The sequence below is a fragment of the Oratosquilla oratoria genome, chromosome 6, assembly GCF_046742065.1.
Source record: "Oratosquilla oratoria isolate Oo_2021 chromosome 6, ASM4674206v1, whole genome shotgun sequence".
Lineage (NCBI taxonomy): Eukaryota > Metazoa > Arthropoda > Malacostraca > Stomatopoda > Squillidae > Oratosquilla > Oratosquilla oratoria.
Window position 1 is genome coordinate 81,471,129 of NC_134782.1, and position 27,311 is coordinate 81,498,439.

At 40.6% G+C, this 27,311-nt stretch overlaps 1 protein-coding gene across 5 annotated transcripts in view; it reads right to left on the reverse strand.

Moving 5' to 3' along the window:
* LOC143026659 (uncharacterized) overlaps window positions 1-27,311 on the reverse strand; it is a 144,814-nt gene that overhangs the window by 35,565 nt on the left and 81,938 nt on the right. The window contains exon 4 of one of the 5 annotated variants that reach the window (XM_076187424.1): window positions 12,592-13,275. The exons of the other annotated variants lie outside the window; for them this stretch is intronic. Within the exon in view, the coding sequence (XP_076043539.1) occupies window positions 13,169-13,275 (107 nt within the window). The 3' untranslated portion in view covers window positions 12,592-13,168. Of the gene's footprint in view, window positions 1-12,591; window positions 13,276-27,311 lie in introns of those variants that run through there. 5 annotated transcript variants of the gene reach the window in all.

The window sequence follows — 27,311 nt, forward strand, 5'->3', positions numbered from 1 at the left end:
GTCCCAGGTAACGAGCTAGCCGACGCCGCAGCTGAAGCGGCGCGCCAAAAACCCAAAGTCGATGTTGTCGTCCCTCTTAGCAGAAATCAGTTGCGCCTACGCACCAGGGCTCTTAACCAGGTACAACGGTTCCTTCAGCACAGACTGGAGGCAGAGGTGTCAGAGAAGGTGAGGTGGTACAGGGCAGTCACAGACTACGAGCCCCTTGTACTTCCTCGCTCCACACCTAGAAAAGTGGAAACTCTGCTCTTCCGTCTGCGGGTGGAGGACCGTTGTTTCTGGCAGATTAAGACCAACCCAACAGCAGGAGAGAAGAAATGGCAACATTGCCGCCACCCAGAAGCCACCTTAGAACACTACCTCAAGAATTGCCCCGCAACTGCTTTTCTGAGGAGAGGGCCTCCGACAACATCTGAGGGTCTTGTGCGTCGCCTATGCCGCCACTTAACGAACTGCGTCGGCTGGTGGAGTGTCAGCCCCCCCCCCTATAAATTTATATTATATACATGCTACTTGTTTACACCTACATCACTTGAAACACCAACACCGAACACATTATGAAGGGTGCATTCACCAGGATGTGCATACGTATTTCACATGCGTATGCACATCTTGTGAATGTATGAGTGGGTGTGGTTAAACCCGCACACACTCATAATTGAAAAAATCACCCTCCAAACGGGCTCACAAAAAAAGCCCGTGGGAACATTTCCCAAATTTTACAGAACAGAACAGAAATGTGTGACAGTCAGGAGCTTGGAGAGAGAGAGATAATTCGGACACCACCGAGGAAGGACGTGTGATCGCTACCTCCCAACGTGCACCAACGAAGATTTCTCCAACGCCGTTACCCGAGCTAAGGGCATTCTCTTCGCCTCTCGCTCTGACGGCTTATGCCCTTGATAACCCCCCTTTCGACTGAACATAGCCCCTGTGGTCTGCAAAACTTGTTCAGTCGACTGGTGGGGAAGGGAACCCCCCTCCCGGTTTCCCGCTCCTATAGCGGACCCGGCATAGGCCGCGATAACTCTGCGACCGAGCCAATTCCAACGCTACCAATAGACACACGGGTACCAGCCCACGCTGCCGCTTTCCCCTAACCGTCGCCAGCCACTCAATTACGCGAGAATAGACCGAACCCCTGGAACCCCCCCTCCCCTACACCATATTCCTTTTTCCTTATTCCTCTTTTCTTAACGTTAACATACACACTAATCCAAACACACTTACACTCTTAAAAGCCCAATGCGCTTCGGCGCAATGGGCAGGATAAAGATTAGAGAAAGCCGGCCTACGCCCGGCTCCAGTAAAAGACACCTAATCTGGAAAACCCTAACCAACTTAAACATCCACATACACAAACTTTACACCAATGGACCCTGCATACAATCATCGAAAAGCTCATCAAAAAAATCCTCTAAAACGGCATTCACAAAAGAAGGTTTGGAAATTACCGACCCACCAGAACTGAACGCAAAGAAAACCCTCGTGATCAAGTAGGTAGACGACCACATTTCCGAGAAAGACCCAGAAGATATAAAACACGAAATAGAGAGACTCAACAACGTGAAAGTAATAAACGTCATCAAGGTACCAAATACAAGAAGCATCCTGAAAATCAAAATGGAAACGTCAGCTATGGTCAAACGTAGTACTGAAACAGGACTCTTAATCTTCAGCCAGTCATTCCCCCCCCACGCCCTTAACCAAGAAATATACATACAAATTCCACAATGCACCCGATGCTATTCTTACGAACATACACTCAGACAATGTACACGACCTGACACCTACACTATCTGCTCTGGATGTTGCTCAACAGAACATAGAGTAAATAATTGTCATAATGCTATCAAGAAATGTATCGCCTGTGGACAAAATCATCCCACATACGCTGCAAGATGCCCTGTCAAGAAGGAACTCATCAAGAAGAAGACACAAGAAAATAAGGAGCAACAACTAACCACACACATAAACACCTCATACGCCACAGCAACCTCAGGCAATACTGCTCAATCTACATCCACACCGACACCCAACCCCATAACACTTAAACACTTAACAGTCATTAACACCGCCATCATTCACGCAAACATCACAGAAGCAGCTATACCAGGCACTTACCAACACACAATAGACGAATTTTACAAGGCAAATGGACTCCCCACCGTAATCATTCCACCTACAGTAATCAATTCAACAGCAATAAATAACATGATAAACAACACTAAACACTCCCACACAGAACAAGAAGACATAGAAACAGAAGAACAACGTAACAAAAGGCCACACACCTCAGAACACACATCGGAAACAGAACAACCCTCCAAAGCAAAGAAAACTGAACAAGAAAATGTACCCATACAAATAATAACACCAGACACCAATGACATGACAGACGACACAATACACCAGAACACGCACACACTCCTACAAGCAGGCAAAATCAAATACATCTACACCAGGGAAATACCAGAAGAAACAGTAGAAACAATAATAAAACAAAGACTGATAGACTTGAACAAAGCACCCATACAAAGACTGACCGAAGTAAGATACAAAAAACAAAACAAAACAAGGATATTACGAAACACGTAAACAAAAAGCAACAGATACACCACACTGGACAGTCAACTGTCAATAAAGCAAACACACATGAACACGATACACATAATGCAACATAACTTGTGTTTCTAAAATACCCGATTTCAGTAAAGCTCAGTTCATAGGACTACGTCAGGAGCTTCAGCTTACAGATTGGGAGGCAAAATTAAACGAAAGACATGTAGATCAGATGTGGGAAAAATTTCAAAATACGCTCACTAAGATGATTCAAACTTACATTCCTTTTAGGACAGACGTCCCCCAAATCATGCTCGCCCAAAGTGGCTCGACAAAGAAACTGAAAAAAGTATTGCTAAAAAGAGACAGGCTTATAAGAAATATAAGTACTCGGGTGCATCTAATGACTATGAAAGTTATATATCAATACAGAGAGATTTAAAAAAGACAATAAGAAAAAGAAAACGACAATACGAAATGAACATCGCTGAAAAATCCAAAGAGAATCCCAAAGAATTCTATAGTTACATTAGAGATAAAAAGGTTGTTAGGAATCACATTGGTCCACTATTATCTGCTGACGGTCAACTTGAATATTCAAATGAAGGAATGTGTAATATCTTAAACAATTATTTTAGCTCGGTATTCGTAAACGAAACACCTCAAAGTGAATTCCAAACTGAAACCTGTGAAAAGTCCAGGGTAAACTTACTCACTACGGTAAATATAACAAAAGAAAAAATTAAAAGGTGTATAGACAAACTCAAAGTTAATAAAACACCAGGGCCTGACGGTTGGCATCCAAGAATCTTAAAGGAAATGAAAAATGAGATTGTTATTCCATTAGAAATTATTTTCAAGAAATCCATCATATCCGGAGATGTCCCAAGAGAATGGAAGCTAGCTAACGTTACTCCCATATTCAAAAAAGGTGACAAAAAGAAACCAAATAACTATAGGCCTATAAGTTTTACTTCAATCGTAGGAAAAATAATGGAAACTATCATCAGAGATGCTATCGAACATCATTTAGAAAGTAACCGTTTGATAAATGATAGCCAGCATGGTTTCAGACGGAAACGTTCTTGCGTGACTAACTTACTCGAATTCTACAACACAGTTATCTCGAATTATGACAAAAGAAACAATATAGATTTAATATATCTAGACTTTGCAAAAGCTTTTGATAACGTCCCACACGAAAGACTACTTACTAAATTAGCTTTGCATGGAATAAGTGGTAGCCTATTAGGTTGGACTAGTAATTGGTTGAATGGTCGAAAACAGAGAGTTGTTTTAAATGGAAAAACTTCTGGATGGAATAATGTTGCAAGTGGAGTTCCTCAGGGTTCCGTTCTTGGGCCACTTCTATTCATAGTATATATAAATGATATAGACCATGGACTAAAATCTACTGTTTCCAAATTTGCTGATGATACAAAACTGTGCGGAGTGGCAAATGATCACTCAAACCAATTAGATATTCAAGAAGATTTAGATCAATTACAGCAATGGTCTGAAAAGTGGCTAATGAAATTTAACACAAGTAAATGCAAGGTAATGCACATAGGTAAAAATAACAGTAAGTACGATTACAAGTTATTTGGAAATTCGTTAACAAAAGTGGATAGTGAAAAAGATCTCGGCGTAATTATCAGTAACGACCTCAAATCATCCAAGCAGTGTATTTCAGTCTCTGAGAAAGCAAATAAGATTCTGGGACTGATTGCGCCATCTTTTGATTTCAAAAGTACATCACTCATTAACAAGCTATATATATCGTTAGTTCGTCCACATTTGGAACATGCTGTTTCTGTATGGTCACCGAATCTCATTAAAGACATTGACAGACTGGAAAAAGTACAACGGCGAGCCACAAAACTGATTCCAAATATCAAAAATAAATCATACGAAAATCGACTAAAACACATGAATCTGTTTTCCCTAAAAAAGCGTAGACTCAGAGGTGACTTGATACAGGTCTTTAAGATTTTAAAGGGAATTGACAACATCAAAAGTGACCAAATTTTCACATTGAATGAGAATCAGACAAGAAACAATGGTCTCAAACTGTCCGAAAATAGATTCAATTTGGAAGTAGGTAGAAACAGCTTTGCCAACCGTGTAGGTAATGAATGGAATAAACTTCCTGCACAGGTAGTGCAATGTAGTTCAGTTCGAAGCTTTAAGAATCATTTAGATAAATACCTAAGTAAGATGCTGTAATGATTATAATTTATCTTATATTATTTGTTTTTGTTTTTTTATCATTTGTCTGTCTGATTTTCATTTATTATTAGTTATATGTCAATCTATTATTATTTACTATTTACCTGTTTGTTTATTATTCAACTATACCTATGTATTTATTTATGTATTTTATTTGTTATTTACATTATTATAGTTTTTATTTATTGTTTTATTATTAATATGATTTTTTTTTTCGCATCCGACCTAGATATGGATCAAAAGGTCTCCTGTCGGCATGCTCCGCCTTTGTAATCCTTTGTAATCCTGGACTACACACAGACAACACGAACTAAGCAACTACTACCTAACACACTCACTTGACATCTTACTACTCAATTCCATTGGAAAACACGCAGTCAAAATACTTAACTACAACACATACACAAAAAAACACATACAACGAAGACAATGCAGGCATAGCTATATCCATAAAAAAGAACATAAAACACAAACTTCTAGACGACTTTGAAGAAGACACACTTGCAATAGAAATAGACACAGAGGACCCATTATCATAGCCACACTATACATTCCACCACGCAGACCATACATACCAAAACAAGACATATTGAAAATTACACAAAAACCACAACCAACATACATTACAGGAGACCTCAACGCAAAACACCAAACACTAATCCACTCATACAACAATCAAATAGGAAAAAGCATACATCACCTCATAACACAAAACCATCTCACCTTCCTCGGACCAGACTTCCCCACAACCATAACTCCCTTAGGAACAAGCAACCCTGACATGATTTTCACCAACAGACACCACCACCTTACATACAGAATACACCCTGGAGACATAACATCTTCAGATCACATATCTCTCAACCTCACACTTTCCACCACAGCCATCATTATCCCCACACAACCCAAGCTATCATACAAACAAGCAGATTGGAAAAAATTCCAAACAATATTAGAAACAACAACAAACGAATACATGACCACAGAAAAACAAAACCCAAACACCCAAACAAAAGACACAAATTACATAGACAACAAAGTAAACATATGGTACAAACTCATAAACGACGCAATCACACAAAGCATACCAATAACACGACAGAAACAAATCCCTACACCCAAGACATCCAAAAAACTGAAACAACTAATACGGCAGGCAAACTACATAAAAAACAAAGCCACACTTGAAAACAACTGGACCCTACACACAATGAAAACAATCAGACAAATACAAACACTAATACTTGAAGAAAGCAAACAAAATTACGAAGACACATGGAACAACATAATATCAAACATCAAATTCAACCCCAAAAAACCACAAGAATTCTGGAACAAAATAAAACAACTCTTAGGATCCAACACCCCCAACACACCATACATTATACACAACAACGACAAATTACACGACGACAAAAACAAAGAAACCGCATTCAGACAAGTATGGCAAAACATATTCCAAATCACACCAGAGGAAAACACGCATTTTGACACAAACCACGAAACAAAAATACTCACCCTCATAACATAACACCTCCATCACACACAACCATACACAAACATAGACCTAAACAGACTAAACACCGACAACTACATTACCCAATTCATACAACTCGAAGACGTCACAAGCATAATAAAACACACAAAAAACAAAACACCTGGAGAATCCGGAATCACCAAACAAATACTCGCACACACACCAAAAATAACAAAACAAATACTCACAGACATATTCAACGAGACACTGAGCCTAGGATACTTTCCTCAAAAATTTAAAAACTCAATAATCACATTCATACCTAAACAAAACAAAGACACAACACTAACACAAAACTACAGACCCATCTCACTACTCGAAACACCAGGGAAAATATTCGAAAGAATCATTACAAACAGATTAATGGCACACTTACACGACCACGACATGTTAAACCCACACCAACACGGATTCACTCCTGGCAAGGGAACACACACCGCACTCGCCACCTTATACGAAACAATAGCAGACACACAAAGACACAAACAAGCATGCATAATTATATCAAGAGACATCTCTAAGGCCTTCGACAAAGTTTGGCACGAAGGTCTTCAATACAAAATACTACAAACACAACTTACTGACACCATCACAAAAATACTATGTAGCTTCCTCGACAACAGAACAGCGAAAATTATAATAAATCAATACACCTGACCAGCTTTCCCACTCCATAGTGGAGTACCACAAGGAAGCGTCATTTCTCCAACACTATTTAACTTATACACGGCAGACACCCCTCCACCATCACACGGAAGCTACACTAAACAATATGCAGACGATGTCACACAAATCATTACCTACCCAAACACCACAGCAAAACAAATGTTTGCCAGCAAAGCACAATACGAAATACACAAAAAAACACCTACGAAAAACAATGGAAAATATCAACTAACACAAAAAAATTCCAACTCCTAGCCATTTCAACACGACAACCACCACCAATCAAGATTAGCAACACCATAATACCATACAATAAACAAGCACACATCCTAGGTCTCACCTTAACATCACAAGGAAAAAAAAAAAAACCACATCAAAAACAGAATACGAACAACAGAAACCACACTAAACAGACTAAGACGTTTCCGAGGACTCAACACAAAAACACAAATACAGCTATACAAGACACTAGCACGACCACAACTTGAATACCCTCCTATAATTACAGTCACAAGCACACCTACAGACATCAAGAAAATGCAAAAACTACAAAACAAAACAATACGAAAAATACTAAAACACAAACCCCCTTACTTAGAAACCACACAGCAACTTCACAAAACAACAAAACTAGAAACAATACACGAAAGATTAATAAGATTGAGCAGTAAAGCCTGGGATACCATTCTAGAAAACAACACATTACCACCGCCCCCAACAAGCACCAAAAGAACACAAGACCACAAATGGTGGCCACGATTAAAAAACACTCTTGGTTAAGACCCTAACCTTTCCCCTTAGCTGAAAAAACAACAACAACAACAAAAACGAAAGGATACGTGTGAAAGACTTAACGTAATAAGAATTATAGATCTCACAAGGCACATTAGCCTCCTACAAACACACGTATCCACTAGGATACGTGTGCAAAAAATTAACGTAGTATTAACAAATAGATCCACAAGTCACATTAGCCTCACATAAACACACATATCCCTCCCCCCCAAAAAAAAAATATATATATATACATATGTATATATATATATATATATATATATATATATATATATATATAAATGAGTATATATAAATATATACATACATACATATACCAAGGCTTTTTCCCCCTTCCAAGGGAGGTAGCCAAAAAGGGAAAGGCATAAAAACACTCCCACCCATTTCATCCCTAAATACACTCCACACCCCTCCCACCCCTCCTCTCATCTGAGCACCTCCTGGATGACGGGTCATCCCTGCACCCTGCCCACCGCCCTGGGTCAGAAGCAGTGTCGCAAGACACAGTACATCCACAGCAAGGCCGCTTCATTTAATCGGCGACCCCCCCTCTCCGTCCCCCTTTGCATATAAGGAGAGGACGGGGAGAAATCCCTTCGGGCTGCGTCAAAATTCACTCACACATACTACCCCACCCCCCACCCCCCCGCCCATTCCTCCTCATGCAGTCACAACATCATCCATATACAACCATTCTCCACTCACCTCTGTCTTCCGTCCTCTCCCTTCCTTCCTCAACAGACATTCCCCTCTTCCCCAAAGCCCCCTTCACCCCATCCATCCACCTCATCCTAGGACGTCCCCTCATGTTCACTCCCTCCACATCTGCCTTCCATACCTCTTTTACTAGTCTTTCTTCACTCATTCTTTCCATGTGTCCAAACCATCCTAATATTCTTTCATCAACCCTATCTCCCAAATCCTTTTTCACCCCTGTTCTCCTCCTCACCTCCTCATTTCTCACTCTATCTAGCCTAGTAACCCCCACCATACTTCTCAGACACCTCATCTCAAACACATTCAAACTCCTTCTCTCTTCTTCTCTTATGTTCCACGTTTCTGCCCCATACAGTGCTGTTGGCACAATCACTCCTTCATACAGTCTCCTCTTCGCATCCATTCCCAAATGTCTATTTCTCATTACACTCTTTAAACCACCAAGGCATTTACTCGCTTCTCTCAATCTACATTCTACCTCCACCTTCACTCCACCTTTTCCTGCTACACTTGCACCCAAGTATCTAAAACTATCCACTTCCTCCAGTCGCTCTCCCTTAATGTTCACTTCCAGTCTACTGCCACTTTCACCCCTTGTACATCTCATCACCTTACTTTTACCCACATTTATCTTTAGCTTTCTTCTATCACATACTCTCCCAAACTCTGCCACCAGCTTCCTCAATCCCTCCTCTGACCCTGCCACAAGCGCAGTGTCGTCTGCAAACAACAGCTGGCTCACCTCCCACTTTTCTCCATTTTCTTTAACCATCTCCAATCCCTGACTCACTACCCTAGCATTCACCTCTCGCACCACCCCATCCATGTATAAGTTGAACAGCCAGGGCGACATAACGCATCCTTGACGAAGTCCCACCTTTACTTCAAACCACTCACTCTCTCCATTTCCAATCCTAACACATGCTCTACTACTCACATAAAAACTCTTGACAGCTCCCAAAAGCTTTCCTCCTATCCCATAAATCTGCATAACCTCCCACAGTGCCTTTCTGTCTACCCTATCATAAGCCTTTTCCAGATCCATAAAAGCCCAAAAAACATCCTTCCCTTTTCCTATAGCTTTCTCACATATCTGTCTTACCACAAAGATCTGATCTACACAACCTCTACCCGTCCTAAATCCACACTGTTCCTCACCAATTACTCCTTCTGTTCCTCTCCTAATCCTCTCAATTAAGATTCTCCCATAAGCCTTCCCTACTACACTCAACAGGCTAATCCCTCTGAAATTACTACATTCACACTTGTCCCCTTTTCCCTTGTAAAGAGGAACTATACAGGCACTACTCCAGTCCTCCGGTACTCTACCCTCTCTCCAGCAAACATTAAACAATCTCACCAACCAGTCCACCATCACTGAACCTCCCTTTTTCAGACATTCTGCATGACATCCATCCAGACCAGGTGCCTTACCTGTTTTCATCATCTTTACAACTGCCTTCACCTCATCCTTCCTTATTTCTCCTCCATTCTCCTCACTCATCACTCTCATTTTCTTCGTATTTCCCACTGCAGCTATCTTTCCCTCCCTATCCTCCTTCACATTCAGCAACTCCCTAAAATATTCTGCCCATCTTCCCCTCACTGCCAATTCTTCCATTATCAACTCTCCATCTGTACCTTTTACCTTTTCTTCCCTACTTGATTCGCCTCCTCTTCCTCTCTTAATTTCTTTCCAAAACATCTTTTTATTACTTTCAAAATTTTCTGTCATACTCCTATCCCATTTCACATCTGCTCTCCTCTTTGCCTCCTTTACCTTTTGCTTTACTTCTCTTTTCTTTTCTTTGTACGTCTCATATGACTCCCCTGTCCTCTTTTGTAACCAATCTGTGAATGCTCGCTTCTTCTCTTCTACAACCTTCTTTGTTTCCTCATCCCACCATTCACTACCCTTTTTTCTATTTCCCCCTGTCCTTCTTGTTCCACACACCATCCTTGCACACTTTAAGACTCCCTCCTTGAACCATCCCCATTCCTCCTCCACACCCATCTCTGCTCTATCCTTAACTCCCTCCCACTCCTCCTTCAGCTTCTTTTCGTACTCCTTCTCCTTTTCCTTTTCATTCAAGGAGTTCACTCTAAGAACCTCCCTACCTTTTGTCCCTTTCCTCCTTCTCCATCTATCCTCCACTCTCAACTTACCTTCCACCAAAAAATGATCTGATATTCCCCCACCCTCTCCCCTTAGCACATGTACATCCTTAACTCTTCCTATCATAATCCTATTTACCACTACATAATCCATCAACGCTCTATCTACCACCCTTCCATCCACCACCCTCTCCCATGTGTACTTATGCTTGACTTTCTTCCGAAACACTCTATTTGCTATCATCAACTCTCTTTCTAGACACATTTCCACCATCAACTCTCCACTACGATTCTTTCCTGGAACTCCACACTTCCCAACCACTCCATCGATTGGACCATTTCCCACTCTAGCATTAAGGTCTCCCAGTACTATTACATTGACATTTCTTCCTAAATCCTCTATGCACTCATTTAAATCTATCCAAAAGGCCTCCCTTTCTTCCATGCTCTTCTCACTGCCCGGCCCATATGCACTTACAAAGACCCACATCTCCTTTCCCAGTTTCACCTTCATCCACATTATCCTTGAGGAAACCTCCTTCCACTCCACTACCCCTTTACCTATCTCCTCACTTACTAGAATAGCCACCCCTTCCCTCCCTCGCCCTCTCTTCACTCCTGATAACCTCCCACTTACACTCCCAAACATACACTCACCCTTCCCTTTCAACTTAGTTTAACTCAAAGCCAACACATCCAACTTTCTTCTCACAAACATACTACCTATCTCCTCCCTTTTACTCTCATCTGTACCACATCCACGCACATTAAAAGACCCAAACCTTAGGGTGCTGGCCCGAGGCCCGCCAGCACCCCTTATGCCTTTTCTTTTCATTTTAGGTAATTGCCCCTTGGGGCTACAGGGAGAAGGATGCCTAGTCCCTCTCCCCGTCCCTTTCTTCTCGCCTCTTACGATCCAAGTGGGAAAACTTGGTGGCAGTATTCTTTTCCCCCACCACAGGGGGAACATGAATGATACAATTTCACAATAATAATCAACAACTAACCAAACTTCAAGGCACAGTGACAAAGCCAAAAAATAAAATCACGCATGTTCCCCACCAATATTTAAATATAATAATATGCACGTGAAGGAAGTTTGCAACAATATATTTACAAACTAATAGCAACTCTTATATTAAATCATAAACCTTTTAAGGAAATAGAACGCATACTTCCTTCACACATCTTTTCTTTATTTTGATGTTTATTCTTATGCACCTTTGTTCTTGTTTAGCTAGCTAGGAAGCTTAATTTAGATTAGAGTTAGGATGACCAAACCGAAATGCTAAACAATAACTATGCAAGTGGGTCCGCCCCACACTTTCAACACTCAACTTCCTTCATTTTCTATACTTTATCTTCTCCTCTCACCCCCCCTCCCCATCCCCCTTCACTGTAGACACTATTCTATTCTATTCTATGACAGTCAGTCTGAGTAGCAAAGCATGGAACAATATACTAACATATAATATAATACCCCCACCCCCACAATCATGAAAAAAAGACCACAAAAACTGGCCCAGAATAAAAACTATATTGGGCTAAAATCCTGACTTTCCGCCATAATCACAGCCACTAGCTGATCAAAAAAAAAAAAAAAAAAAATGAAGGTTAGGTATATAAGATTTAACGTCAAATAAACATTAAGATAACACATAAGGCACATTGTCTCACACAAACACACATATCCTGTGTATATGTCTGTAATACTTAAGATAACGCAATAGTACTAGAATTCACATGGCACATCAGCCAATAACTAACAAACGTAACCTTCCTTAAAAAAAAAAAATATATATATATATATATATATATATATACATATATATATACATATATATATATATATATATATATATATATATATATATATATATATATATATATATATATATATGATTTAACTGGCAGGGTGGTATGACACGATTTCCTACTAATTATACATTTAATTTAAATAAAAACCTAAACTAAAACTTAAACTAATTTTCACGGCACAAAGCCTTTACATAATCACACCTGCTCCCAACTCTTGTACATGTTTATTATAATTTGTGCAAAATGAAGGAAGGACTTGTACTAAATCACATAAATAACATCACAATGAATTAAAATCACGATTAAAACCTAAAAGTCAATTCAAAAATTACAACAGAAAATGAGTCCTTCCTTCATACCAAATATGTATCTATGATTAGCTAGATAGGATTTTTTTTTTTATTATTATTAGAACATAGATAGGATGACCGCATAACTTAATAAAAACACCATGCAAGTGGGTCCGCCCCACACTATCACACTCACACTTCCTTCACTTTTTAAACTCTACCTTCCCCTTTCACCCCCTCCCCCCCTCTTGCTCCCACACCTTCTCACTTCCCTATCGCCATTTATTATTATTATATGACAGTCAGTCTGGCGGCGCGTCACCACAATACTCCCCCCCTCTTTGGAAGCGATCGCCGCGGAGGGTAAGGCGAGACGCGAGTGATGTGGCAGAATCGGGCCGGCCTTTTTACCACCCGACCGGAACGGGTGATTGTGCCATCAGATGGCATCTCCGGAGAGGACGGCCTGGATGATGGAGAAGGCGGCGGCAGCGTGCTGGAGGCGTGGTCGCTGTGTTGGCGAGGGTGGTCCGGCTGGGCATGGAGCTGTGAGGATATACGGTTAGGTGAGGATGATTGCAGTGAAGGGGAGAGTGAGTTCGGAGGGAAATTAGGGTCTTGGAGGCTGGGGGGAACACTGGTGGTGGGATGCAGGGTTGGCCTGGGTGATGGAGGGGGCGGGTGCCGCGAGGAATCTGACTGAGCCTGGTTGTGTGGGGTTGGGGAGTCAGGTGGAAAGAGGTGGCCTGAAGAGACGAGTGGTCCCGGGGGAGGGGTGGTGTCTTGAGGTTTGGGGGGAACACTCAATATGGGGCGTTGCTCAGTGGTGGGGAAGGGGTAAGGACCATGTTGTAAGAGAAATTGGAGGTGATGGGGAGCGTTGGTAGGGGAAGAAAGGGGAAGGTAAGCTGGCTTAAGCCTGTCGATGGAGATGCGATCTGGCTTAGCATCTCGGTGGAGAGGAGCACCAGGGGGAGGGCGTCAGCCCAGTTGCATGATGGTTGCTGTGCCTTGAGTGACTCCTTCAGCTGGTGGTGGAATCTTTCTACTAGTCCATTGGCTTGAGGGTGGTAGGCGGTAGTCCGGTTGCAGTTGGTGCCAAGGAACTTGAGCATTCTGGATCAGAGATCAGATTCGAACTGGGAGCTCCTGTCGGTGACAATGGTGTGGGGGGCGCCGAATCTGGATACCCAACCGGAGAGGACATCACGGGCAGTTGTCACGGCAGATATATCCGGGAGAGGGATCGCCTCTGGCCACCTGGTGTACCCGTCGACACACGTGAGCAGGTAACGCATGCCACGGGACGGTGGAAGGGGGCCCACAATATCCACATGGATTGATTGGAAGCGTGTTGTGGGTGTAGGGAAACGTTGGAGTGGGGCGTGGACGTGGCGCGTGATCTTTGAAGACTGGCAGGGAAGACAGGTGCGGGTCCATTCTCTGATGTCTTTGTTGATGCCTGGCCAGACGACCCGATCCGTGAGGAGACTTTGTGTTGCCCGGATACCAGGATGACTACGGTCGTGGAATGCCGAGAACACATCCTTATGATGACAGGCGGGGATGTATGGCCGGGGTTCGCCTGTAGATACGTCACACCACAATGGTACAGGAGTGTTGGGGAGCTGTCGGAGCTGCAGGGAGGAGGTGCCATGCAGGCGTAGGAGACGGAGTTCCTCGTCGTTACCCTGGGAGGCGGCAATGCGTGCGTAGTCGACGTGGTGGAGATCAGGGAAGATGCTGGAGGTAATTCTGGACTTGGTTGTCCTCTCCTTTGATGTACTCAATGTGAGTATCAAATTGGGATAGGAATGACAGCTGCCGAGAGACTCTTGGTGAGTGGTGGTCGGAGATCCTGTCCAGTGCATGGGTGAGCGGTTTGTGGTCGGTAAGGATCGTAAATAGCCGGCCTTCTAAGAAATAGAGGAAATGCTTCACGGCTGAATATATGGCCAGAAGCTCCCTGTTGAATGCACTATAGCGCATTTGAGAAGGATCCAGTCGTTTTGGAGAAGAATGCAATCGCCTGGAGCTGTCCGTTGACTCTGTTGGAGGACTGCGCCTATCGATGTGGAGGAGGCATCGGTGGTAAGGAAGGTGGGGCCGTGGGCCACCGGGTAGGACAGGCGAGCAGCCTGCGGAATAGCAGCCTTGACCTGCCCAAGTGCTTGGGTAGCTTCAGGACACCACTTCACGGGTACGACCGACCGCTTGGAACGGTTCTTGGTGAGGTCGTTCAGTGGTGCGAGTTTGGCGGCTGCATCGGGGATGAATATATGATAATAGTTGACAATCCCTAGGAATTGGCGCAACATCTTGACGGATGTTGGCTGTGGGAAGTCTATGATGGTGTCCACCTTCTGAGGGAGAGGGTACAGGCCTGCTGTTGAGATACGATGTCCGAGGAAGTCAAGCGATGACACTCCTAGGAAGCACTTAGACGGGAGGATACGGAGGCCATACTCTTGCAGTCGGTGGAAGAGAAGGTGGAGGTGTTAGCGGTGCTGGTCGTGAGCACGGACGTCCTTGCTGCCTACACTTGCCAGCTATGACCAGTATATAAGCCTAGGTCGAGATGTGTGACTGCCCGTCTGGTTTTGACCAGCGGCGCGTCACCACACTCTGTAACGATCCTTCTTGTTCTTGGTAATGGAATTCGTTCTTTTAATTACATTCTAAACATATTACTTATTACATTAGGAATGGAGTGATACTTGAAAAACAACAACACGAAAAACAGGATATTTACAGGTAACTGAAAAAGGACAAACGCCACTAAGGCATGAATTTAGAGTTATCTTTAATCTGCTAATTCATTTAACCTGGGAGTCCTGTCTTAAACTGAATAAAAATGTCTAGCGTTGGCCAGAGGAAAACGTGTACAATTGCCTCCACAGCTACAGGGTAGTATCATTATATATTGTCTAATATTGTTAACAATTAATGTAAAATTATATGTATAGTATTCAATAGGATGAAGACTCGTGTGTCTCATATGATTAACGTTTGAAAATAAAAGGAAAAAGGTCTAAGGACAAACCTAGCAACCAACAACACGAACTAAATATTGAATGTGATGTATGATATGTTTTCCCTTGTGAACCCCACCAATGGCAGCGTGAATACTGATTACATGTTGCATGTATTTTGGGCTTGATCCGGGATCAGAATGCATAAAATCCACTCCGATCCGATGGATTGCGACACGCAAAAGATATGTCCAACTCAAATAGGATAAACTCGATTTCGTTTCTGCTGTCAACTTCTTTCCTGATCCGAGGTTTCGCGGAAATGAATGGAATGGTCTGGCAAAAACCAGAGTAAGGGTTAAATTGACTCTTCCACCACGAAAAGGGTTCATTGAAAGTGTCTAACGCCGCTCGCAAGGGATTTACAAAGGTGGAATACAATGGCTTGGTGGTGCCATTCATAATGAAAGAAGTGCCTCCTCCGGTCAAGGAACGGGGCTAATCAAGACAGGCAGTAACCCCTCGCTAAAAGGGGCGGGGGTGTCACGGAGATAAAAAAAAAAAAAAAAAAAAAAAAAAAAAAAAATAAGCCTACAGGCGGTATTTAAATATTCAAGTCTACTGTCTGCATTTCTTGTCCTAAGAATGAGCGTGTGTGTGTGTGTGTGTGTGTGTGTGTGTGTGTGTGTGTGTGTGTGTGTGTGTGTGTGTGTGTGTGTGTGTGTGTGTGTGTGTGCGTGTGTGTGTTTACCTAGTTGTATTTTACGGGAAGGGGAGCTATGCTCGTGATGTCCCGTCTTCATATCTCATTTTATCTAAACTGTTTTTAAATTCGTGTATTGTTTTTGCACACACCACTTTCTCATCTAACTTGTTCCAAATGTCTATTACTCTGTGGGGAAAGCTGTTCTTTTTCAGATCTCTTCTATAACTGTCTTTCTTGATTCTCTTTCCGTGTCCTCTTGTATTTCTACTATTCCATTTTATTAGATCCTCTCTATCAATAGTTTCTATGCCTTTCATGATTCTATAAATAGTTATCAAGTCTCCTCTCTCTCATCTTTGCTCTAATGCCTTTGCTCTCTTCATATGATAGTTCTGAGAGTGTTGGCGCCAATTTTGTAATTACTCTTTGTATTCTTTCAAGTTTTTTTTATACATTTTTTTTGTACTTGGTGACTGCATCGTCGCTGCATATTCCAATCTTGGTCTTATCAAAGTAACTAGTATTTTCTTCACCATTTCTTTGGCCAGGTATGTAAAAGCCACTTTGATTGTTCATATTAAATTAGAAGTTTCTCCAGAAATTTTGTTTATATGCTTCTCAGAGGACATATTATTCTTAATAATGACTCCCAGGTCCTTCTCATTTTCTACTTTTTTATTCCTTCTTCTACCAATTTATATGATCCCACTATTCTTTTTTTGCTTCTTCCAAATTCCATTATACTACACTTCTTGATATTGAATTCCATCTCTCACTTCCTACTCCATTCCCATACTTTATTGAGATCACTCTGTAGCGACTCACAATCTTCTTCAGTCTTCACTTTTTTCAGCAATTTTGCATCATCCGCAAAAAAGCTCATATAACTTTCAATTCCTTCATCCATATCATTAATATATATAGCAAACATTATTGAGGCCAGAACTGTTCCTTGTGGAACACCACTTATTACTTCATCCCAATTAGAGTGTTTGTCTCTTATCACTATTCTCATTTTTCTTTCTTGCAAAAAGTCTTCCATCCACTTCAGTAGTTTGTCCTGTATTCCTTCTGCAGTTTCTAATTTCTTAAGCAACTTCTTATGTGGCACCTTATCAAAAGCTTTTTTCAGGTCTAGAAATGCACAATCAGCTCATCCACCTCTTTCTTGTATTACATCTATTAGTCTTGAATAGAAACACGTTAAGTTTGTGGCGCATGATCGTCCTTGTCTAAATTCAAATTGTCTTGGATTTAGTACGTTTTTTTTTTTTTTTCCCCAAATGTTTTACCCATCTAGTTTTGATCATTCTTTCACAGATTTTAGCTATCGTAGTTGTCCTCCACTTCCATCGTAATCATCTCTACACTATTCTTTCCATATATGACATTCCTCACATTGATATCCTTCTTAGTCAGGAACATAACTCCACCCCCTTGTTTTATCTTTCTGTTTCTAATCCAACAATTATATACACCATGTCCTACACTGCTGAAAGGTAGTGGACATTTTAATTTTGTCTCTACAATTCCCTGTTATTAATCCATCTATATTTGTGTAAGACACTTTTAATTTCCTGTTACTTTCATCCTGTTTTCTGTTCCCCTTCCATTTTTCTCTGCTATGAACCATTTCCTCACTTTCATATTCACTACTCTCCAATAGAATTTCTCTTTTTCTGTCTCTCTTCTTTTCTCGTTTTTTTTTTCTTAGCTTTTAGTCTTTTTGCTTTCTCATCCTCTTTCCTCTTTATTCATTTCTCTATTTACCCATATCTGTTTAAATTGCTCACTGTCTGCTAGTTTCCCTGTTTTTGTTAAGATATTCTCTGCTGTCGTTTGAGACCTGAATTTAACCTTAATTGGTCTGGTCTTATCAGTATTGTATTTCCCGAGCCTATACATTCTTTTATTTGTTTCCCTACTTCTGGTTCATCTTCTTGAACTACTTCTAATATACTATATTCTTTTTCCTTTTCCTCCTTTATTCTTGTAGTCCTATTTATATTATACTTCTCTTCCATCCCTAATATAATTATAGATTTCTTTTTATCTGCGAAGTCTTTTACTATATTCTCCTTGTCTTTCATCACTTTAATAACTGTGCCTTCAGTTTGTTCCTTTACCTGTTGTTTCACTATATCTCTAAATTCAATTTTGTTATTCTGTACCTTTTTCCAACCACTTACTTCTTTTGTTATGGACTCTTTATTTTCTTTATTATTCCTATTTAATTCCTCATTCTATTCTCTTCCTTTACTTCTCTTAACTGTCTTTTTAATTCTATTTCTTTAGTTAGATTTTTATTCTCTTTTTTTAGTTCTTCCAGTTTATCAACTTTCTCGGCAACTAGAGTTAATTGGTCAAACCTAACCTTCCATTCTTCGTTCATTTTTTTTTTTTTTTTTTTTTTTTTTTAGTTTCTCCTCTAGATTTACTAGTCGGGGGAGGTTGTCCCCTCCTCCCTCTTTAAATCCATAAAAGCAGTTATCATCTCTTTCCATTGAGCTGCTATTATCTATATTTCTGCTCTTCACACCTCTGCTTGTTGTTCGTCTGTATATTCCGCCCCCCGTTTGTTTACGCCTTTCCTAAGATCCTGGGCCCATTCGTCCCCTTCCTTATTTCCTTTCATTTTCCTCAGTAATCCCTCCCCTTCTCCTTTTTCTTCACCTTCCCACTACACCACGAGCTTTCCCCTTCCCTATTAATACAACACAGGCACTTCCTTGTCGTTGTGATCCTCGTAACTTTGAAGATTTCCCCGGAGTCCAGATTTCGCTGCCACCCCGACTGACGTGTGTGTGTGTGTGTGTGTGTGTGTGTGTGTGTGTGTGTGTGTGTGTGTGTGTGTGTGTGTGTGTGTGTGTGTGTGTGTGTGTGTGTGTGTGTGTGTGTGTGTGTGTGTGTGTGTGTGTGTTGTGAAGTTGTTCAGGTATATCTTAACCTAATGTTAACACGTGCGTTCGAAATATGTTTTTGTTGTCCCCGTTTATTCTAACACCAGGAAACGTTCAGCAGCTGCAGCCGAAGCCGTAACCTTTGCCCTACGTACTCCGAGGTCTAGGGCAAGTTGCAGCCACCGTGAGTCACTAACATCAAACCTATGTCACCATAGCTTGAGGGGTGGGACGGGGAGGGGAACTGGAGAAGGGAATCAACGCGCTGTGACGGCACATTCCTCATATTGCATCAAATTCCTCATAGCAACGTCAGAAAAGTTCCTGCAGGAGTTTTTCCTCTAATCGTGATGCTGGGATGCCATTTGTGATAGACAGGCTCTGGCCTGGAATTCAACGCACTTGGGGAGTGAGATCCTGAAACATCCCAGCGCAAAGAAATGTTTCCTTTTCATTGCTCCCTTTGCTGCCGAAAAGGCACCGCATAGTTGACTCAAATCGATTAGCGTTAGTAGGAAGAAGACAAAATATACCCCTCGGTAAGAAGACGTTCCTTGAAGTGTGGTTAAACTCCTCGCTGCCTTTCAAACTAAGGCCTTAACCACATTTATAAAGGGAATGAGTGGCCGAGTTAAAGCATTTTTGCCATGACCCTGCCTTGACGCAATCAGAGACGAGTGTGTCTTCCATCTTTCTGGTTGTGGGTTCGAGTCTCTTTCAACTTTCTGGTTTCCATCAATGATTGTCACTTGCCCCTACAGTCCCCAAAGCACATAAAGGGGTCAAGGTGACGGCTTAGGCTTCAGTTATGCGCCTCCTGACGATGCACCTCATCTACTTCTGTAGGTGGAGAGAGTTAATAGGGTTAATCAAAGTTAGACGAACAATACTTGTCTTTTATACATTTGTACTACAAGGACCATGAAGTCTTGGCGTGGCGGACACAAACGCCTTAATCCCCCATTAAAGGGTCTCGATGGTTATATTATGTTGATAGGAACGCCCAACGCTATCGATCTAAGCATCAGTCTATGCTTAGCAAAGCATTTAGTGATGTTTAAGCAGTGAGGTCTCTTTCGACACTGGGATGTTCTGTTTGAGTGTAAGAAGATTGCCATGAGTCTCATGCGAATGAAAGTGCAAGATACAAGGGATATCATTGAAATAACTGTATCAAACCTGATCCTGTACTGTGAGACTCAGTCTATGCCTGTTATCTTCAGCATAATTCGTGAACGTCAACTCCGGCTATGTAGAGATTTGGCATGTTTCCCTGATGTTGATTCCATTCACAGGGTTGTTTCCACAAAAGAATCCTCGATGGAAATGACCAAGGGGACGTCCATAGAACTCATGGCTGAGAAAATTTAATCAAGCCTGTCGAGAGTTGTTTGGAGTGGGAAGGGTGACTGCACGGGAGCTTGCCAGGAGAGACCGTGGGGACTGGCGCCGGCGTGTGAGAGAAGCATCGCGCTCCCTGGCGTATGCTGCATGATTCTGATCCGCAGGGGTGTTACCAAGTCCCTAGAGTAATGATTATATCGAATTTATGCAATCAGTACCCGATACCACGCAGCTGAATAAAGTCGTCTAACATCAGGATGAACAAAACAAAAGCAATAAGTGTCCCTTTGTTACAAATGCGCTTAGCATATATCATTTCGGTCATTCTCCTCTGTACTGATCAATCACTAGAATCAGTACAGAGGAGAATGACCAAAATGATACATGGGCTCAGAAATGTGTACCTTACCAGGACAGGATTAGGCACCTTAACTTACACTCTCTGGAAAGACGCAGAGTGCAGGGTGGTCTAATAGAGGTGTTCAATTGGATCAAAGGCTTTAACAAAGGTGACGAAAACAAGATCATCATATTAAGATAACAGGGCAGGACTCACGGTAATGGATTTACTGTGAATTGGACAAATTTAGATTTAAGAAGGAAATAGGCAAGAATTGACTTACCAATAGAGTGGTCAACGCTGAAGTATCCTGTTGTTTTAAAAAAAGGTTAGACAACTTTATGGATGGGAATGACAGGTGGCAATGGACATGGAGCTGCCTAGTGTAAGCCTTATTGTCTCTTGCAGTCTCCTTCATTCTTATTTTCTTCACAGGCAGAGCAAGGCAGAGCAAGGGACAAAGTACTGCCCTGAGCCCAAGTGTAATAATATATAATTAATCGACATAGGCTATAAGCCCTTTGTAGCTGAGAGTGGGGCTACCTGCCTGTCATGGAGATGAACTGAATAGCCCGCATCTTGCCAAAATAAGGAGAAAAGTGACACAGACACGGAAGGAAAGCGTTAAAACGTGGGCTTTCACGAATAACCTGATAAACTTGTAAACGGGCAGGACAGAGTTCATTACTGCCACACATTTTCAACGTCAAGTCTTTCCGAATCTCTGCAGGCAAAAGAATATTGAAACTTGTTCCTCTATGATTGCAGATATGCATTGTGTCTTCCCCCATCTAATGTAGTTAATGAAAATTCATAAGTGAATAAACAAATGATAGGTTAAATAGGATGAATAGATAAATAGATAAATAGATAAATAAATAAGTAATTAAGTAAAGAAACAAATAACTACAGTGGAGTAGAATAATAAATAATTAAATGGATAAGCAATTTGCATCTCTCATACACAACACCTTCAGCTAAGTAAAATCATCTGGCAAGAGTTGAGCCAAATTCAAGAAATGTGTCATCGTAACGAAGTGGCTAATTTATCATCACCAATCGGGAACGCGCGGGGGAGGGGGGAGGGTTGCGTGTCGCTTCACTCACACGCCGACATCATTCCCCACGGTTTCCCTCGAGCAGTGATTCCCCTAAAGCGGTCCCTACACGATCAATATTACTGCGCAATTTTTCGTATTGTAAAATATCATTAACGGTGTACGGACCCCTAAAGCGGTCCCTACACGATCAATATTACTGCGCAATTTTTCGTATTGTAAAATATCATTAACGGTGTACGGACCCCTAAAGCGGTCCCTACACGATGAATACTCGTATTACTGCGCAATTTTTCGTATTGTAAAATATCATTAACGGTGTACGGATGGTATTGAAGAATGGCACAAAATATTGAAGATATCAGATCTACAGGCCAAAAACGAGTGCCTCTTCAATGCTCTCCCTACACTGTCAATAATATTGTACAATATGGAAAATTGCGCAATGATATTAATCGTGTAGGGGCCAGTTAACATATTTCTTCTTATTCCTTCAATAAAGATCTAGTACGCAGTTTCAGAGTCCCGTATTAGTGCAGGTTCTTATCCAACCTAGTCCTCGACATTCTCATAGATTTCTCTAACATACTTCTCCTTACTCCTCCTCAAGAAGTCTTTAGTGTGCTGTTTCAGAGTCCCATGTTTCTTCAGGTCCCCTGCCAGGCTGGCGACACATTTCACAACTATATTGCTAAGTTTATCGTACTACGCCACACCACTCCTCGACTCCGAGGATCCTCGGTAGCTTTCAGTTTCACATCCAAAGGTATTACACAGTTCTTCAGGGTCCTTAAGAGTGCCAAACACTTCCAAGTGTTTGGAGACTGCTACATCATACACCTAAACATAAACATCATCCCTGAGGTTCTCCATGTGATATGCAACCTGCGTGTTGCAACTGTAGTCTGCGATCGGCCTCGCTGGCAGGAAACCAGTGTAGGTGGGTTATTTTCCGACAACCAGGCCATGGGGCAGGTAGTACTGGGTCACAGGGTTCAACCTATCTCAATTAACTACTCAGGTATAGGATAGTAGTCTTCCCTTCATTAACTGTGACGCCAAGTAACTCCATGACTCTCCATTGGGAGCGAAAGGGTTAAAGGAGACCACAAGTCTCGTCTACTCAGACACAAAAACTTCATCTCGCCGTGGAAAGTGATCATATCAATATATATATATATATATATATATATATATATATATATATATATATATATATATATATATATATATATATGTGTGTGTGTGTGTGTGTGTCTGTGTGTGTGTGTGTGTGTGTATACACATATATATACATATATATATATATATATATATATATATATACATATACATATATACATCTACACTGAATGGTTCCCAGCGATCAATTGATATCTTTATTCAACCACAAACAACTTTTAATTCCATGCCATCGCAATCGAGACTGAAGAATCGCTCGATGGAGACATTTTGTTGGAAATTGAAACGTGGACGAGCCGAGGATTCGAACCCAGCTAACCCGTAACAAAGTTACAGTCACTTAAACCAATGCGCTATCAAGAGAGATATAAGTTGAGTACGATTTTCTTATATTTGTATGCTCGAATTACATACATCTACACGAAATATCGCGTTCAACCCACCTCCGCTATGATATTGCATTTAGCTAGTATGTGCACGTGGGATAGATTATACATCTACACTGAATGGTTCCCAGCGATCAATTGATATCTTTATTCAACCACAAACAACTTTTAATTCCATGCCATCGCAATCGAGACTGAAGAATCGCTCGATGGAGACATTTTGTTGGAAATTGAAACGTGGACGAGCCGAGGATTCGAACCCAGCTAACCCGTAACAAAGTTACAGTGACTTAAACCAATGCGCTATCAAGAGAGATATAAGTTGAGTACGATTTTCTTATATTTGTATGCTCGAATTACATACATCTACACGAAATATCGCGTTCAACCCACCTCCGCTATGATATTGCATTTAGCTAGTATGTCCAAGTATGTCGTACTCAACTTATATCTCTCTTGATAGCGCATTGGTTTAAGTCACTGTAACTTTGTTACGGGTTAGCTGGGTTCGAATCCTCGGCTCGTCCACGTTTCAATTTCCAACAAAATGTCTCCATCGAGCGATTCTTCAGTCTCGATTGCGATGGCATGGAATTAAAAGTTGTTTGTGGTTGAATAAAGATATATACATATATATATTATATATGTATGTATATATATACATATATATCATATATACATATATATTATATATATACACATATATATATATATATTATATATATATATGTATATATATATATATCTATATATATATATATATATATATATATATTGGTAGGAGGCCATGTTGTATACATGATTTCAAGAAGTCTACAGCGACAATGGCGTTGTTGAGCTTATATTGAAGCTTTAATTTGTCTCGTGCAACAAGTTTCTGTGCTGGTTCCAAATAGCTGAGAAGGTGTCCAAAAGACATTTGGTGCGGTTTCTCTCTCTCTCTCTCTCTCTCTCTCTCTCTCTCTCTCTCTCTCTCTCTCTCTCTCTCTCTCTCTCTCTCTTTTTTTTTTTTTGACACCTCAGCTATTTGGAACCAGCACAGAAATTTGTTGCACGAGACAAATTAAAGCTTCAATATAAGCTCAACAACGCCATTGTCGCTGTAGACTTCTTGAAATCATGTATATATATATATATATATACATATATGCATATATATATTTATAAATATATATATATATGTATATATACATATATATGTACAGTATATGAATGCATATATATAATATATATATATATGTATATATATACATATATATATATATAAATATATACTATATCAACCGTGACCCGTTGGGTCAAATAAAATCTTAAATGATACGTTGTTAATAAAATGGCCAATAAAATCTTTATTAAGACAACACGGTTGTGTTGTTCCAGTCTGGAAGGTGACCATGTTTATCCACATGCATTACTATGGAGTTAGATGTCCTATGGGCTTTTACGTTATTTTTGTGTTCATTTATCTTTTTATTAAGTCCGCGACCAGATTCACCAAAGTAGGACATTTGATAACACGTAGAGACAATAATCCCACTAACGAAAACAGCGTTGTTTATAAAATCCCGTGTAAAAGCTGTCCCTCTTCATATTTTGGTGAATCTGGTCGCGGACTTGATAAAAGGATAAATGCACACAAAAATGACGTAAAAGCCCATAGGACATCTAACTCCATAGTAATGCATGTGGATAAACATGGTCACCTTCCAGACTGGAACAACACAACCGTATTAAATAAAGGATCATCCAAGAAACTAAGGAAGACAATTGAGGTACCATATATCAACACTAATAACAACATTAACCATAGAGAAGGCTTTATATGTTTAGCAAAAGCCACAAGCTTATTAATAATAAAAGAATACGCAAATAAAATAACAAGCTCTCCGAAGCGTCCCATAAGATGACCCGTCCGTGTATAAAATATCCTGTTACGTTTGAGTTGTTAGCTTTGTGATCAAGACCCTGCGGGTCGAAACGTTAAGGCGAGAAATTCTCCCATATCTCCTCGTCTACTTCTTTCACCTTCAATCTTATATATATATATATATATATATATATATATATATATATATATATATATATATATATATGAATATATATATACATATATATATATATATTATATATATATATATAATGATAACGAAAGAATAATTTGTTTACAGAGGAGAAATCGAATGCATTTTGCAAATTAACAAATTTGGGAAAATACAGTTTGCTATCAGTTATTTTCTATACGAGTCACTCTGTGATCGGATAAGGATTTCAGGCATTTTACTGGCATCCAGTGCAAAACTACCGCGATGTAAAAGATAAGCAAATAGTTAACAGAAATACTATAGATTCCTCAGAGCAGAAGAATTCGTTTTCCAATAGCAAAGAACTTTTGTTTCAGACGACACACACACGGCCGCACTGCAATCCCCAACTATATTGGAAACCTTTATAAAGGTTTACAAAGGAGAGACATCGAAAACTATTGTGCATGCTTATCTTATCACAATTTTTCCTATAGGTAGATGCACATGTGACACACACACGCACACACATACACACACACACACACACACACACACACACACACACACACACACACACACACACACACACACACACACACACTTCAACGAATGGACGGCTTAGAAGACGTTCTGAAGAGAATTGAAGTTTGTGGATCCCAACGCAAAGAGAAGTGCCTATTGTATTTACAGGGTGGGGGGAAATTGCTCGTGGAGTAGTAGGAAAGTAGGGAAAGAGGAAAGGGGGAGGGATTATTGAGGGAAATGGAAGGAAATGAGGAAGGAGTAGACTTGGCCCAGGCAGACAGGCGAAAGGTAAACAAAAGGCCCCCCGATCAGCTGAGCGACGATGAAATGTCTAATAAAAATGTAAAGATTAGAAGTATAGATAAGAGCAATACAGTAGAAAGTGATGAGAATATTTTCCAGGGATTTAAAGAGGGTGGGGGGGGGACACAAACCCCCCCCCCCCACCCCCCGACTGACAAGACTAGAAGATGATCGAGGACTTGGAGCGTAGGTTCGGTCATGTTGACAATATTATACGAAGAGTTGAAAAATTGGAAGAACTAGAGAAGGCGAACAAAAACTTAACTAAGGAAATTGAAGAATTAAAAAAACAGTTAAAAGAAGTAAAAGATGAGAATAAAGTCTTAAAGGAGAATAATAAGGAGAACAAGGAGGGTTGGAAAAAAATTCAAGAAAATAGCAAAGTTGCATTCACTGACATAATCAGACAGCAAATGAATGAACAAACTGAAAACTCAGTTATTAAAGTGATGAGACAGAAGGAGAATATAGTAAGAGACTTAGCAGACAAAAAGAAATGTATAATTATATTAGGAATGGAAGAGAAACATAACCCAGATAGAACCACAAGAATCAAAGAGGAAAATGAAAAAGTAAGAAATTTACTAGAATTAGTTCAGGAAGATGAACCAGAAATAATGAAACAAATCGAAGAGAAATTCAGGCTAGGGAAATATAGTACAGACAAGACCAGACCAATCAAGATTAAATTCAGGTCACAAACTACGGCTGAGAATATCTTATCCAAAACAGGGAAACTAGCAACAAGTGAACAATATAAAAAGGTATGGATAAAAAGGGAAATGAATAAAGAGGAAAGAGAGGAAGAAAAAAAGAAAAGAATTGAAGCAAAGGAAAAAAAC